Source organism: Globicephala melas, chromosome 14, assembly GCF_963455315.2.
Source record: "Globicephala melas chromosome 14, mGloMel1.2, whole genome shotgun sequence".
Taxonomy (NCBI): Eukaryota; Metazoa; Chordata; class Mammalia; order Artiodactyla; family Delphinidae; genus Globicephala; species Globicephala melas.
The window spans coordinates 6635089-6651894 of record NC_083327.1 but is presented as its reverse complement, the minus strand read 5'-3'; the positions used below and the strand labels follow the sequence as shown (position 1 = coordinate 6651894).

Here is a 16806-nt window from a genome sequence, read left to right as displayed (position 1 = left end):
CCGTGAGCCATGGCCGCTGAGCCTGCGCGTCCGGAGCCTGTGCTCCACAACGGGAGAGGCCACAAGAGTGAGAGGCCCATGTACCGGGAAAAAAAAAAAATTTATTTGTTTTTTATTTATTTATTTTTGGCTGTGTTGGGTCTTTGTTGCCGCACGGGCTTTCTCTAGTTGTGGCGAGCAGGGGCCACTCTTCGTTGCGGTGTGTGGGCTTCTCATTGCGGTGGCTTCTCGTTGCGGAGCGCGGGCTCTAGGCGCGTGGGCTTCAGTAGTTGTGGCACGTGGGCTCAGTAGTTGTGGCTCACGGGCTCTAGAGTGCAGGCTCAGTAATTATGGTGCTCCGCGGCATGTGGGATCTTCCTGGACCAGAGATCAAACCCTTGTCCCCTGCATTGGCAGGCGGACTCTTAACCACTGCACCACCGGGGAAGTCCTCTTAAGTTTTTCATAGTCTTAATTGCTATTGGAAAAATACTATTTTCATTGTGTGCTGTGTGTCAAGGTTTGCATTTGTAGTGCTGAATTTGGGGTTTCCACATTTTCGTTCTTTTAGACATTTGTCAATTAGAAGTTCATAGATATTCATTGCTAGAGGTGTTTGTAGGTGAAAAAGGAAAAAAAAGAAAAAACTGAATTATTTTAGGAGAGTTAAATGTTTCTGCTCTTCCTTAAGAGAGCTTGTAAGTGGGATGTTGATATTGACTTGAGCTCTTAAAGTATTGATAGAACAAAATTGACCTGGATACTAATTTGAGCCTTGGTACTTAATCGCAGTGACCAGTCACATTGACGCTCCAGGCTTAATTTTTTATATGCATACAATTAGGATAGTCAAAAAGGCTTGCTATTATACCCCAGTTCTATTTCATTAATGTATAGATTTTTTTATTTGAAAAGATTAATTAGAATTAATTTTCTAAGTTAAAGTACTAAATTTAAATGACTAATTTAAAGAAAATGTGGGTTGAATGCTAAGAAGTTTATATTGACTGTTCTTTTAGGTATTTTAAAATATCTTGTTTCTAAAATACAAATCATACCTGTCACTCTGCACAAAACCGCATCACTATTTTCCATTGCCTTTAGGACAGAGGCCAGAATACTTGGCGTGATTCACAGTCCCTCAAACCTAATGCCTTTCCCTCCCTTACTCCACCTGCTTTCTCTTCCCTTTCCAAAAGCTGTAGTGAATCTATATTTTGCTTCCTGCAGGTTTTTCAAAGTCTCCATGTATATTCCTTTATTCTCTTCCCTCCTTCCCACTGTGTTATTCCGGCCCCAGTTTAGTGGCCCTGGCCCGTAGCTGCCTCTCCTTCATGTGCTTCCCCAGAACCATGTCGTCACGTTAGCTCAGCACTCACCTGCTGAAATTGCCTGTTTACTTGTCTGTCTGTCACTTCTTGAGGGCACAGACCATACCTGTCAGAGTCAATGGTACATTTATAAGTGATATTCATTCATATTAAAATTTAAGTATAATTGTTAAGCAAATGGCTGTTTCATTAATGTTTCTATTGTTTCCTTTTGATCCTAGGACTGGGCCAACGCTAATGTCAGCAGACGGATCGAGGACACCGTATTGTATGGTTACTACAGTAAGTATATTTCCATTTCATTGCCTGTCTGGGCTGCTCGCCAAAATGTAGAATAAAGCTACATATAGACTTTTTTTTTTAATTGGAGTATAGTTGCTTTACCATGTTGTGTTAGTTTCTGCTGTACAGCAAAGTGAATCAGCTATATGTATACATATGTCCCGTCTTTTTTGGATTTCCTTTCCATTTAGGTCACCACAGAGTACTGAGTAGAGTTCCCTGTGCTATACAGTAGGTTCTCATTAGTTATCTGTTTTATACATTTTATTGTATATGTGTCAATCCCATTCTCCCAATTCATCCCAAACCCCCTTTCCTGCCTTGGAGTCCATACGTTTGTTCTCTACTTCTGGGTCTCTATTTCTGCTTTGCAAATAGGTTCATCTGTACCATTTTTCTAGATTCCACATATATGCGTTAATATACGATATTTGTTTTTCTCTTTCTGACTTACTTCACTCTGTATGACAGTCTCTAGGACCATCCACGTCTCTACAAATGACCCAGTTTCGTTCCTTTTTATGGCTGAGTAATATTCCATTATATATATGTACCACATCTTCTTTATCCATTCATCTGTTGATGGGCGTTTAGGTTGCTTCCATGGCTATTGTAAATAGTGCTGCAGTGAACATTGGGGTGCATGTATCTTTCGGAATTATGGTTTTCTCAGGGTATATGCCCAGTAATGGGATTGCTGGGTCATAATATAGTTCTATTTTTAGTTTTTTAAGGAACTCCATACTGTTCTCCATAGTGGCTGTACCAGTTTATGTTCCCACAGTGTAGGAGGGTTCCCTTTTCTCCACAACCTCTCCAGCATTTATTGTTTGTAGAGTTTTTGATGATGGCCATTCTGACTGGTGTGCAGTGGTATGTTGTTGTAGTTTTGATTTGCATTTCTCTAATAATTAGTGAAGTTGAGCATCTTTTCATGTGCCTCTTGGCCGTTTGTATGTCTTCTTTGGAGAAATGTCTATTTAGGTCTTCCACCCATTTTTGGATTGGGTTGTTTTGTTTTTTGATATTGAGCTGCATGAGCTGTTTGTATATTTGGGAGGTTAATCCCTTGTCAGTTGCTTCGTTTGCAAATATTTTCTCCCATTCTGCAGGTTGCCTTTTTGTCTTGTTTATGGTTTCCTTTTAATTCTGATATCACATTTGAGATGACTGTTTCAACACCATGAATAAGTAGTATAGAACTCATCTGGTCGTCCTGAAACTTCTGTTACATACTTTGTTTTACTTAGGTTCACTTTCAGCCCTTCTTTGTGGAGGTTCAGTCAAGTTCCCTTAAATCTCTGCACTCTTCCTCTGATACCATTGTTTGATAACTTTTGTTACCACTTTTCCACTTGCACTCTTGATTTTGAAAATCTCAGTTTTCTAGAAATTTCTTCTATGTATTGGCAGTAGTAGAGTGTACTGTCTGGGAGTTTGCAGCATCAGCCAGTTTAACCTGGGGATCATGGTGAATTGGTGTGTTTTGTACCGTACAGAACCGATTAATCTGCGGGTGGTGGTGGATTGGCCCCTCCTTCCCTCCTTTCCTCTCTCTTCCTTCCCTAGTGTTGGATTAGAGAAGCTATTTATAATAACCACCTAAATGTTTTCGAAATTGTCTCTTTGAATAAATATGACTCGTGCTTTTATAAAAATGTGTAAGTGCTGAGTTAGGAAAGGGCTGTCTTTTTTTTTTTTTTTCCAGCAATGAATCAAGAGGTTGAATAAAATTTCAGTAGGACACTGAAAAAAAAAATCTATAGAAGTTTCTGTTGATGGGGTAAGTTTTTCAGGGGTTTCATTGGATTTTTTTTTAAATTAATTAATTAATTTATTTTTGCTGTGTTGGGTCCTTGTTTCTGCACGAGGGCCTTCTCCAGTTGGGGCAAGCGGGGGCCACTCTAAATCGCGGTACGTGGGCCTCTCACTATTGCGACTTCTCTTGTTGCGGAGCGCGGGCTCCAGATGCGCAGGCTCAGTAGTTGTGGCTAACAGGCTTAGTTGCTCCGCGGCATGTGGGATCTTCCAAGACCAGGACTCGAACCCGTGTCCCCTGCATTGGCAGGCAGATTCTCAACCACTGCGCCACTGGATTTTAACTTAGCTGCTTTGGCTCTAACTTTTGTCTCCTGATCTAAAATCTACAGGATCTATGAAATTCCATTTCTTTGGTATAGATTTCAGAAATTTTATGGTATTTTAATATAGAATTTATTATTTCTAATGAATAAATTAAATGTATATCGTAAAATCTAGATTTGACCTGTTAAGAGAAAACTTTTGAAATGGTGGTATATTAAGCAGAATACAAACTTATTGGCAGGATATAAATCACTTCTTCAAAAACAGTTTTGTGGGATTGGGCCTGTCTCCTGTGTAACACTACAGTGTATTTATGCTGTGGAACATGTGACAAGATAAGCCAGCTTTTATCTTAGTGCAGTCCAGGTTTATGAACCGTATCTTATCAATGAACCTAGAGGCTAGTGGATTGATCCATTGTAACCAAGGTTACAGAGACTTCTACACTGGAATGTTAATTCAGCGGTCTTTCCAGTTGGTTTCATAGAATTAAGTCTACAGGAAGTGATCTGTGATTATTTTTCTTAATCCTCCCAAGGATAGTGTGTTTCTAGTATCATTTTAAATGCATGAGAGAAAATTAATGATTATAAACAAGATGACTTAGGGATTTAGGGTTTGATCCTCTGTATAACTTGGGTTGTAGTGAGAAATAATAACTGCCTTGGGATAGGATAGTTGAGTCACTGATCTAGGGAAGAAATCTGCGTGAGAAGCCAAATTATGAATAGAAGATTTCTTGATGACTGTGGAATTGAAGCAAGAAGATTTAATTCAATAATATTAATGGTGGTTGTCATAAAGTTAGTTATATCCATTTTAGCTATGGCTGGTAGGCCTTTGACTTTGGCTCAGATGATGCCTTACAGCTAGGAACCATAGCTTCTGAGATGGCTATTGTCCACAGGCCCAGCCCTTTCCCAGCAATGCTGGATATTATCTAATTACATATTACATCTCTGATTCTGCATGCTGAGGACTAAGCAGACTCCGGAGAATCCGAAGCACTATTTTTATCCATTCCCTTCTGTGAGATTCTGTAGTTCATCTAGTCTCCCCTAGCATATCAACACATTTTCGTTGTCTGACCTTCCCAGGCACTGTGCAGGGCTTTCATATTCAACACTTTCTTTGATCTTCATGAACGTCATTTTGTGGAGGTATTTTCTACATTTTACAGGTGAAGAAATTTTTACCCAGAGATGTTAAAGATCACCTTGTTAGTGAGTGATGTAGCCCAGAGTGGATATTATCTCCTAAGCTGGAGCTGCTTACTGTTAAGTGAGCTGCCTTTTAATAAATTGTTCGGGGGATGTTTGTTACCTCTGGGAATGGTTAGCCAGCCCTGAACCCCTGGGGCCGCTTCAGACATCATCCGGAGACCTTTTAAATAGTATGGAATGTAGATTACATCCGCAGAGATTCTGATTTACTTTGGCATTCAGTTAATATCGCCACTATTCTTATCAGAGAAGTGTTTATGTATTGGAAGGATGTAAGACTTAAGGTGCTGGATTCAAGTTTTCCAAAAATTCTGGTTTTCTCTCGACACCTCAATTTTTATCATTAGTAACAAATACTGTTACTTATTTTCTTCAAAGTGACAGACTCACTTTATTCATTTTTGAGAGAATCTGCCTAATACTCCAGTCTGGATAGCTATAGTTTTTCTGTCCATTGTTCTTTCAAGTAAAAATGATATTCTTTGGAAAAAAGTGCCTAGTGTAGCTCACAACTGAAATAGCACAGGTGCTTCTCACAAGTACACTGTATGTGTACTTCCCCAAACACAGAACCCTGAAAAGATGTGCACCCAAGGGTGGACATCTCAGAATTATTTCTGCTTAGAGGGACTTTGCTGAATAAAAGTGCCCCCCGCTGGTGAGCGCTTGGAGGGTGAAGAGTATAGTAACTACTAGTGGAAAGGGAAACAGCATCTTAACGTTGTCATGAAAATAATTTCACATTGCGGATACCCTGCAAGGACCTTGCTGATCCTAAGGTCTCAAAACGACATTTTTAAGAAACTTCTGTTACGGTAATGGAACTTTGGGTGTTTTTTTCTGGAAAGTTTGTGGAAGTGAGGCCTGCTGCTTCTACCCACTGGATACCCCCAGCTGTTGATCGGTTATTACCAGTCTTCATTAACTGAAGCTGCCTGCAAAGGTACAGTTTCCTGGAGCTCGTGGAAGGCTGAGAGGGTAGAGTTTGTTTCTGCCCCTTTGCACTGTACTCATGGGGACCCTGCACACAGGAGGAGACTTCCTCATCTGAGGATGTTGTGCCCACCCCAGAAACATTAAGGACTTGTCTTTTTTCTCTCGTTCTGAAAGTTTTTGTTTATTTCTTCATCTGTGTCTTCAAATTTCTTTGATATTTTCTTTGAAAAAGCATCTCTTGTCTGACGTTTTGGCTCTCAGTTGTGTTTTAATCTCATATTTGGACCTCTTATGAAATCTTTTATCTCTTCTGTATATGTTTAGCCTTTTATCTGAGCTCTATTTTTGGTTTCGAATTTATTTTTATCTTTAAATTCTTTCCTTTTATTTATTGTTATCTATTGTAAATGTTCTGTTTTCTCTGACTATTGTTGAAATTTTTAATTTTAATTCTTTCACCATCTACTTTCCTTTCATTTTCTTTTAAGTGAATTTTCCTTTTATTTAATCATTTTTCCTAACCCTTGTTTTGATTTTGTAGTGAGTGCAGGGGTTGTAGAGATGGGGAGAGCCCAAACCAAGAGCAGGGATTGTTCAAGGCTGTCGTGCTGGCTTGTCTGTAGTTGTCCTGTCACTTTCTTCAAAGACCCTTTCTCCTCTTGATGCTGATTTTTCGGGCTGTCATTTTTTTGTCTACATATAAATTGAGTCATATACTATGTATTGTTTTCTCTTTGGCCTCTTCAGTGCTCAGCATTACATTTGAGACTTATCTGTATTGTTGTGGGTAACAGTACTTTGTTGATTCTCATTACTGTATAATATTCCATTGTAACAGCATACCATGGTTTATCCATCCTCGTACTGATGATCAGTTGGGTTGTTCAGCTTTTGGCTATTTCAAATACTGCTGCTGTGAGGCTCTTGTATATATGTGTGTGGTGTGTGTATGTGTCTACGTATACATACAGACAGACACATATACGTATATATATAGATATATACACTGCATTGTTTTCCACTGTATGGATACTCCTTTTCAAATAATCCCAGATAATTATTCAGTACGTTCTTACTTTTTGCTGTTAAGCAATTCTATAGTGAAAATAGGAGACTTCCCGAAGCGTGTGCGTATTTAGGTGAGTTACATTATGGAACCGAGGAAGAATAAGCTGGACCAAGAAGGTGTCAAACTCCTGTTTCTATGCAGGCATTTCAGAGCACCTGAGAGAGTTTTTAGGAAGTTTCTCCTCACTCCCTATTGGTTAACTGCTGAAAGATTGTACAGTCATTTTGAACTTAGTATCTAATTTGTGAAGAGTGCCATGGGACCTGGAGGTCAGCTTAACTTCTCTCTGACTTCTCCACCTGTGAGATGATGCTGGAGTAGTGCCTCTTCGTCGTAGCAGGAGTGTGAGAAGTGTTAGTGTTGAGTGGGTGTTAATGCCGGGCAGACTTCTCTCGAACTTCATATCCCTGTGTCCAGTGGTCCATCTGTCAATTTCTACCAAGAAGTTAACATCTCTAACTTAACATTTCTAGAACAGCTGATCCTCAATCTGTTATACTCTATTCAGTGAACAGCAACTGCAAGAATAGAGTTGCTCAGGCCAGAAACCTTGGAGTCATCCTTGACTCTATTTTTTCACAGTGTATCACGTATGGCAGTACATTCTCTTGTGTTTGGCTTTCAGAGTTTATCCATAATCTGGGAGTTCTCTGGTGGTCTAGTGGTTAGGATTTTGGACTTTCACTGCTGTGGCCCCGGGTTCAATCCCCGGTTGGGGAACTGAGATCCTGCAAGCCATGCAGCACGGCAAAACAAAAACAAAAACAAAATTCATCCGGAATCTGACCACTTCTCACTGCTGTCTTAGTCCGTTGGGGCTGCTGTAACAAAAGCATTGTAGACTAGGTGGTTTAAGCAGCAAACATTTATTTCTCTGAGTTCTGGAGGCTGAGAAGTCCAAGATCAAGGTGCTGGCGATCTGGTGTCTGGTGAGGACCTGCTTCCTGGTTTGCAGATGGCTGTCTTCTTGTTGTGTCCTGGCATGGCAGAGAGAGAGAGAGAACAAGCTCTCGTGTCCCTTCTTACAAGCACTAATCCTGTTCCTGAGGGCTCCACTCTCATGACCTGATTACCTCCCACCTTGAAACCCCGGCTCATTGGAGATTAGACTTCAGTGTATGAATTTTGGGGAGACACAGTTAGTCCATAATGCTGTGTAAACGCGAAGGGATAATGGGTGCTTCCATGTTGTTAAGGTTACATGATATGGGGTGTGACTTCACACATGGCCAGGTAAGAAGGTTGGCAGAGCCTCTCCCCAAAAAGCAATACAGGACCGACAGAAGAATAACTTCAGGGCTTTGGAAATCAACCAAATACAAGACTCTCTATACTTGCAAACTGGTAAGGACAGTGGTCGTGTGTAATGTTTTAGACTGGGTCTGTTGCCTCCTTTCTAACCAGCTCTCCTCTCTTCAGCCTGGTTATGTTCTGAACTGAATGAAGATAAAAATACAACATATCAAAATTTATGAAGTGTGGCTGAAGAAGTGCTCAGGGGATGACTTGCAGCTTTAAATTTCTCTTGAGAAAAGAAGTCTCAGTTGGGACTTCCCTGGTGGCGCAGTGGATAAGACTTCACGCTCCCAATGCAGGGGACCTGGATTCGATCCCTGGTCAGGGAACTAGATCCTACATGCTGTGGAGAAGCTAAGAGTTTGCATGCTGCAACTAAGGATCCTGCCTGCCGCAACTAAGACCTGATGCAACCAAATAAAAAAACAACAAAAAAAAGTCGTCTCAGTTGCCTAAACTGCTGCCTTATGAACTAGAAAAAGAAAAGCCAACTGAACTCTAAGCGAGCACAAGAAAGGAAATAAAGGTTAGAGGGAAATCAATGAAATAGAAATCACATATTATACACCATGACAAAGTGGGATTCATCCCAAGAATGCGAGCACTGTTGGTTTAATATCCCAAAATCAAGTCATGTAACATACCATATTAATGGAATAAAGGACAAAACCCACAATAGATAAAGAATCTCAATAGATACGAAAAAAAGCATGAATTTTACAAAATCCAGTATCCATTGCTGATAGAAACTCTCTGCTGTCTGGTTACAGAAGGGAGCTTCCTCAACCTGGTAAAGGGCATCTATGGATAATCTACTCCTGACAGGTGAAAGACTGAATGCTTTTCCTCTAAGATTAGGGACAGGGCAAGAATGTGTGCTCTCACCAGTGCCGCTCATGGGGATTCTAGCTAGTGCAATAAGTCCGTATATAAATAGATAAGTAAAGGCATCCAAACTGGAGAGGAAGAATTAAGACTCTTATTTTCTCAGCTGACATGAGACCCGATAGGTACAAAATCTCAAGGAATTATATAAAGTCAAATAGAACCAATAAACAAGTTTAACAGGGCTACAGGATGCAAGATTAATATGAAAACTAGAAATCTACAATTCAGATGAAATGAAGAAAACGATTCCATTCACAAAGCATGAGAAGGAAAAAAAAACAAACACCTGAGAACACATTTAACAAAAGAAGTGTAAGACTTACACACTGAAAACTACAAAAAATTGTTGATAGAAATTAAAGATCTAAATAGACATTTGCTATTAATGGATTTGAAAACATAATATTGTAAGGATGGCAGTTATAGCAATTTTCCCTCAAATTGACAATGTTTTTCTTTCTTTTTTTTTTTTTTTAGAAATTGACAAATGGTTCCTGAAATTTATGTGGAAATGCAGAGGATCTAGAGCAGCCAAAAACAATTTTGAAAAAGAATAACGTTAGAGAATTATACTATTAGATTTCAAAGCTTACCGTAAAACACGATAAACAAGACAGTGTGATATTGAAGAGGGATAGGTACATAGAGCCATAGAATTCAGAGACCAGAGAAAAACCCTTACATTCATGATCAATTGATTTTAAACAGCTGTGGCAATTCAATTTAATTCTTTTCAGTTTCAATAATTGTCGGGTAAATTGGATAACCACATGCCACAATAACAACAACATTGAGCCTTACCTGACATATACAAAAATTAACTCAAAAGTCAGAGACCTAAACTATAAAAGTTTAAAATTTCTAGAAGAAATTCAAGGACATACGTTCATGATGGGTTAGAGAGTTCTTAGATACACAAAAGCTTTATTCATAAGAGAAACCTTGATAAATTCTACTTTATCAAAATTAAAAACTTTGTCCTTCAAAAGACATAATTTAAAAAATGAAGGTAAGCCACAGACAAGGAGAAGATACTTGCAAATCATGTATCTCATAAAGGGCTTGTATTCAGAATGTATAAACAGTTATTACCAGTCACTAAGTATACAGTTAAAAAATGAGCAAAATATTTGAGCATACCTTCATCAATAACAATCTCTAGGGACTTCCCTGGTGGCACGGTGGTTAAGAATCCGCCTGCCAATGCAGGGGACATGGGTTCAAGCCCTGGTCTGGGAAGATCCCACATGCCACGGAGCAACTAAGCCTGTGTGCTGCAACTACTGAGCCTGCACTCTAGAGCCCGCCAGCCACAACTACTGAGCCCATGTGCCACAACTACTGAAGCCTGCGAGCCTAGAGCCTGTGCTCTGCAGTAGGAGAAGCCACACAATGAGAAGCACGCGCACTGCAACTAGAGAAAGCCCACGCGCAGCAACAAAAACCCAGTGCAGCCAAAAATAAATAAATAAATTTATTTAAAAAAATCAACGATCTCTAAATTGCTTGTAAGCACAGAAAAAGATGTACAACATTGTTAATCATTAGGGAAATGTAGATTAAATCCCCAGTGAGATACTGCTGCACAGCCACCAGAATGTGTCAGCTTAGGCTGCTATTACAGAATACCGCAGGCTGGGTGACTTAAACAACAGACACGTATGTCTCATGGTTGTAGAGACTGGGAAGTGTAAGATCAAGGTGCCAGCAGATTCAGTTCCTCTCTTCGCTTGCAGAGGGCTGCCCTCTTGCTGTGTCCTCACGTGGCAGAGGGACGGGGAGAGAGAGAGATCTGGCTTCTCTTCCCTTTATCCTGAGGACCCGAATCATGTCATGGGGGTCCCACTCATGACATCATCTAAACCTAATTACCTACCAGAGGTCCCACCTCCAAATACCATCACACTGGAGGTTAGGGCTCTAACCTGTACATTTTGGGGTGTACAAACATTCAGTCCATAATGGCTGTAATAAAAACCAGACACTATCCAAGTATTGACAGATCGGAGAAACTGGAGAGTTCAAACGCTGCTGTTGGGAATGTAAGATGGTGCATTACGTTGGAAAGCAGTCTTCAGCTTTGCTAAAAAGTTAAACTTACTGTATGATCCAGCTGAACATAATGTCCACATGAAGATGTATGCAAATTCCACAGCAGCTTTTTTCGTAATAGCACAGAACTGGAAAGAATCCACATGCTTGACAGCTGATGAATATTTAAGTGAAATGTGTTCTGTCCATACAATGGGATGCGTGTTCAGCAATCTGAGTCAGAGATCAGCAACTTGTGGCTTGGCCCACGGGCCCCTAAATCTAGATGCCAATTTGTTTACCTGTTGTCTGTGGCTACTTTCATGCTCTAACATCAGAGTTGAGTGGTTGTGACAGGGATGTATAGGCTGCAAAGCTGAAAATATGATCTGACCGTTTACAGAAAAAAATCTCCCAACCCCTGTGCTTAGTGAAAGAAGCCGGAGACGAAAGACTGCATCTTGTGTAATTACATCTGTATGAAATGTCCAGAAAAGGCAAATCTCTAGAGACAGAAAGCAGATCAGGGGTTGCCTCAAACTGGGGGTTGGAGTGGGATTATTTGCAAACTGGCACAGAGCAGCCTGTCTGAGGTAATGGAAATGTTCTCAGAATGAATCGTGGTGATAGTTACCCAACAGTATACATTTACTAAAAATCATTGAATTGTAGACCTACAATTCGTGCATCTTGTGATATGTAAATTGTATTACAAAGTTGTTGGGAAAAATATTTAATGGGCAAACGTAAGTCGAGTAGCACAGAGCTGGATATACGACAGGCTGTCAGCACAGGATAGCTGCTAGTATTATGACTTAAAACTTGAGGGGACTTGCATTATTATGATTTCTTTTTATTTTCTAGAGTTGGAATCTTATCTTAATTTACAGGTGGACAAAAATGAGGCTGAAAAGCTATGAAGTACTAAGGTTTATAAATTGGAATGTGATTCTTTGTATATCACACAACATGGCTTTCAAGAATAGTCAGGTAGTAATGCTAATTTGCATTATGTCTTTTTTATGTACTGTTATTTCAGCTAATATTTCTATGTATAACTTTGGAGTCAACAGTTAATGATAACAGTCTAGTTATCATTAATTGCCACGCAGCTGTGAGTTACACTATAAATTGCTCAGCCTTTCCTCTGACCATGTAGTTTAACAATTTCTTGTTATAAAAATGGCATTGCAGCGTAAACCTTGAAATAAATACCATAGAGAGAGGAAGCAACCAACGAAAATAGTCCTTAAGGTAAAACGACTGTTCTTCAGACGACATATTCTAAATTAAAACCTGGAAACGATTTTATTCTCCAAGTTCTATACTGTCAGATCATGCACCAGAATGTTTTAATCACTTTGCTCTACTGTCAGCAGTGGTACTAGTTATCTATTGTCACGTAACAAATTACCCCCAAATTTAGCAGTTGAAAACAACAAACATTGTGTCACCATTTCTGTGGGTCAGGAGTCCAGAAGCAGTGTCTCAAGTCTCCGCTAGGGGGGACCTGGCTCCCGAGCTCCCCCTCGTGGGCATGGGCGGCCTCAGGTCTTGTCTGTGTGTCCTCAGCAGTGTCAGTTCCTGGCCACGTGCACCTTCCATAGAGCAGTTCACAACAGGCCTGCGAGCAAGCTGGAAACCAGTCTTTCAGTAACTTGTTGCCCCCCTTTTGTCATACTATCTTATCAGCAGTGATTTACTGGTCCAGCCCACACTGAAAGGCAGGGCATGAATATTGGAAGTGCTGGCCTCATCAGGAGCATTTTAGAGGCTGCCCACCACAGCTGTCTTGTAAATGTTGACAATCTTGATATTTACTCAACACAAAGTACTTTTATACTTGCAAAGTATTTATTAAGCATGCAAAGTTTGAGGTTTGAAGTCAGCATTTTGAAGTTCCCTGTGTGCCTTTCCCTGACACCATCTCCTCCCCAACCCCCTTAGAAATCACCACTACTTAAATTGTCTGTGTTAATTCCTTGCCTGCCTTATAGTGTTACCATCCTGTGTCCTTAGTTTTACATTTTTTGAACTTTATATGAAATTACTTGCTTGTTTTCAATTCAACCACATGTTCGGGGAATTCAAACATGTTATTGCATAAAGGGTAGTTTATTTTCATTGTGTATGACTGTATACTGCATGTTGGTCAGTCTGGACATTTGGATTTTTGCTATTAAAAATTGTGCAATGAACATGTTTGTACACATTTCTTATTGCATGTGTGCAAAATATATACATATAATGGAGTCGGTGGGTCATAAGTTATGTTCATCTTCAACATACTAAATAATGACAGATCATTTTTCTAAATGTACCAGTTTAAAGTCTTGTTAGGAGGATATAGCCTTCTAGTTGCTATACCCTGAACTTTGACATCACCATGTATTTTTAGTTTTTGCCAGTCTGGCGAGTGTGAAATGATCATTCACTAATTTGCATTTCACTTATTTGGAAATGAAGTTGCATGTCTTTTAAGATTTATTGGCTTTTTCAGTTTTCTGCTTCAAGTACCTTTTTGCAGTTGGGTTGTATTTTTCTTACTGATACAAGAAATTTTTTAACATACTCTGAGTAGTTCGTACAGTGATTCTAAATATTCTCTCTTTTTCCCAGTAGAATTAAGCGATGTGAGAGTAGGGAACTCTGAGTTTTGATTTAACCATGTCTGTGACCCCCTAGAATGATGCCTGGAAAGTACTCAGTAGATGGTTGTTGAATTGAATACATTTGTCAGGGGAGATAATCATATGAAGTTTTTTGGTTTTAGTTCCTCCAAGTGATGTGTTACATGGATAAATTGCTCTTAAACCAACTTTGCGTTCCTAGGATAAACCCAGATTGGTCATAACGGTGGCTTTTTGGGTTTGTTTTTAAATCTTCTGCTGGATTTGATTGCTGCTGTCTCGTTTAGGATTCTTTTAAAAATTGATTCAGAGGTGAAACTGGTCTGTAATTTTCCTTTATCTTATTCTCATCAGGTTTGAGTATCAAGACTCTGCTAGCTTCCCAAAATGAATTGAGAAGTGCTCTTTCTGTGTGTTAGAGAATGCTGTGAACCACTGAGCACTTACCATATGGTTCTTTTCTCCCATAATCTGTTTACATGTGACTGGTGACTAAGGGGTAGAAGTGAGCATGGCACTTTGTACTAATATTCCTAATGAACCATTCACAAAATTTTTGCTTTTCACCTTGCAGCTGAGCTCCTCTGATTTAGAATTCTTACCAGCCATATGGGAGTACATCCAGCAGGGATGAAACAATGATTTCATTGAATTAGGAGGTGTGATTTCTACCTGACCATTTTGGTCTCCTTATTCCACTGAGTGAACAGGGTATAATAGTTACTGTATCAGCTGGAGGGACTGGTGTTGATTATTAGGGGAAGGAGGGAAGGAGAAGTATATCTTGAACCCAGGGGACTCTGTGGCACCTCATGATGCTGCCATGTTCAGTGGCAAAAACAAATTGAGATCTATTCCACTCACCCCTCACAGCACCACCAGGCACTCAGGATGGCTCAGGAGTGAATGTTTGGGGTCCCCCATTTCTCCTACAAAATTCTCTCTCAGGAATTACACCTGGCTGCTGTGAACAGATTGGAAATGCATGGCTTAAATAGTATAGTGGTTTTTCGGTCTTACATACAATAAGTCTGGAGAGAGGCTATCCAAGGCTGGTAAGGCATCATCAGGAGGCGCCTAAGCTAGCTCCTTTCCTCTCTGCTCTCCATCCTTAGTACCTGATTTCTACTTTAAGGTCACCACAAAGTCCAAGAGAGTAGCTGGAGTTAAGCTATGATGTGTCCATTTTAGGCAGAACGTCAAAGGAAGGGAGAAAGACAAAAAAGGCAATGGGAGCTGCAAGGAAAATGAGTATTGTGTATGCAGCTAGCGGCCTTGACCCCAGATTGTTTCAGCTGGGACAATGGGATAATTCTAGAAGGCTTTTAGAGTTCCCAGAATATCTTTATGCTTTGACCCTCTAGAACAAAATGCTTTGTAATGATTAACTATACTATTACAATATTGACTAAGTTATTCTTTGTTTTAGTGTTTTCACTGGTAGTTGGGAGGGATAAAGAATGTCTAAAAATTCAGAAGTCTAATTTATCTTATGTTGACTTAAGATAAATTGATGTATGACTTAAGTCTAATTTATCTTAAGTCTAATTTATTCTTATGTGAGTTTTAATTATGCAGTTTTGAAAAGGTAGATTGTTTGCTTTGCATATATTTCAAAAATCATAAGAATTATCATGTATTCTTTGCTACAGTTTTTGTCTGTGGCCTTTTGAGAGTTGTTGGCTTTCTGTGCACTTGTTTTTTTGTTAGTTTCGTTTTAAAAAAATAACTTGTTTTATGAGTTTAATTTTTGCCAATTTCTCTGGGCATGAGGTTTTTTAAACTTATTTATTTTTCTTTGTTTTTTGTGTGTGTGTTTCTTTTTTCTTTTTTTTTCCTTTCTTTTGGACGTGAGGTTTAAAATTTTTTTCTTAGTCTGTTTTCTTGATGTTAGTGGGACTATTAAACAAAGTAGTCTGTTTATCTTTAACGTGCTGGTAGCAGTCTTTTAACAAAAACATTTACCAGTAAATATAAAGACATCAGGATATGAGTGTCATCCCTGTTGGAGTTAACAATAATTTTACTTTGAAAATAGCTATCAGTTTGAAGTAGAATTTTATTATTTGTATTTTTTTTTTTTGCATGGAACAGTGTTTTTATTTTTTTAACATCTTTATTGGACTATAATTGCTTTACGTTGTTGTGTTAGTTTCTGCTGTATAACAAAGTGAATCAGCTACCAGTATACATATATCTCCATATCCCCTCCCTCTTGCGTCTCCCTCCCACCATCCCTATCCCACTCCTCTAGGTGGTCACAAAGCACCAAGCTGATCTCCCTGTGCTATGTGGCTGCTTCCCACTAGCTACCTATTTTACATTTGGTAGTGTATGTAAGTCCATGCCACTCTCTCACTTTGTCCCAGCTTACCCTTCCCCCTCCCCGTGTCCTCAAGTCCATTCTCTACTTCTGCGTCTTTATTCCTGTCCTGCCCCTAGGTTCTTCAGAGCCATTTTCCTTTTTTTAGGTTCCATATGTATGTGTTAGCATATGGTATTCGTTTTTCTCTTTCTGACCTACTTCACTCTGTATGACGGACTCTAGGTCCATCCACCTCACTACAAATAACTCAATTTCATTTCTTTTTATGGCTGAGTAATATTCCATTGTATATATGTGCCACATCTTCTTTATCCATTCATCTGTCGATGGACATTTAGGTTGCTTCCATGTCCTGGCTATTGTAAATAGTGCTGCAGTGAACATTGTGGTACATGTCTCTTTGTGAATTATGGTTTTCTCAGGGTATATGCCCAGTAATGGGATTGCTGGGTCATATGGTAGTTCTTTTTTCAGTTTTTTAAGGAACCTCCATACTGTTCTCCATAATGGCTGTATCAATTTACATTCCCACCAACAGTGCAAGAGGGTTCCCTTTTCTCCACACCCTCTCCAGTATTTATTGTTTGTGGTTTTTTTTATGATGGCCATTCTGACTGGTGTGAGGTGATACCTCATAGTTTTGATTTGCATTTCTCTAATAGTTAGTGATGTTGAGCAGCTTTTTTTTTTTTTGCGGTACGCGGGCCTCTCACTGTTGCGGCCTCTCCCA

The 16806-nt window shown here is 39.5% G+C and overlaps 1 protein-coding gene across 2 annotated transcripts in view; it reads left to right on the top strand.

Moving 5' to 3' along the window:
- LMBRD1 (LMBR1 domain containing 1) overlaps window positions 1–16806 on the top strand; it is a 116542-nt gene that overhangs the window by 14051 nt on the left and 85685 nt on the right. For both annotated transcript variants that reach the window (XM_030859194.3, XM_060283770.2), the window contains exon 3: window positions 1532–1592. In XM_030859194.3, the coding sequence (XP_030715054.1) occupies window positions 1532–1592 (61 nt within the window). The remainder of the gene's footprint in view (window positions 1–1531; window positions 1593–16806) is intronic.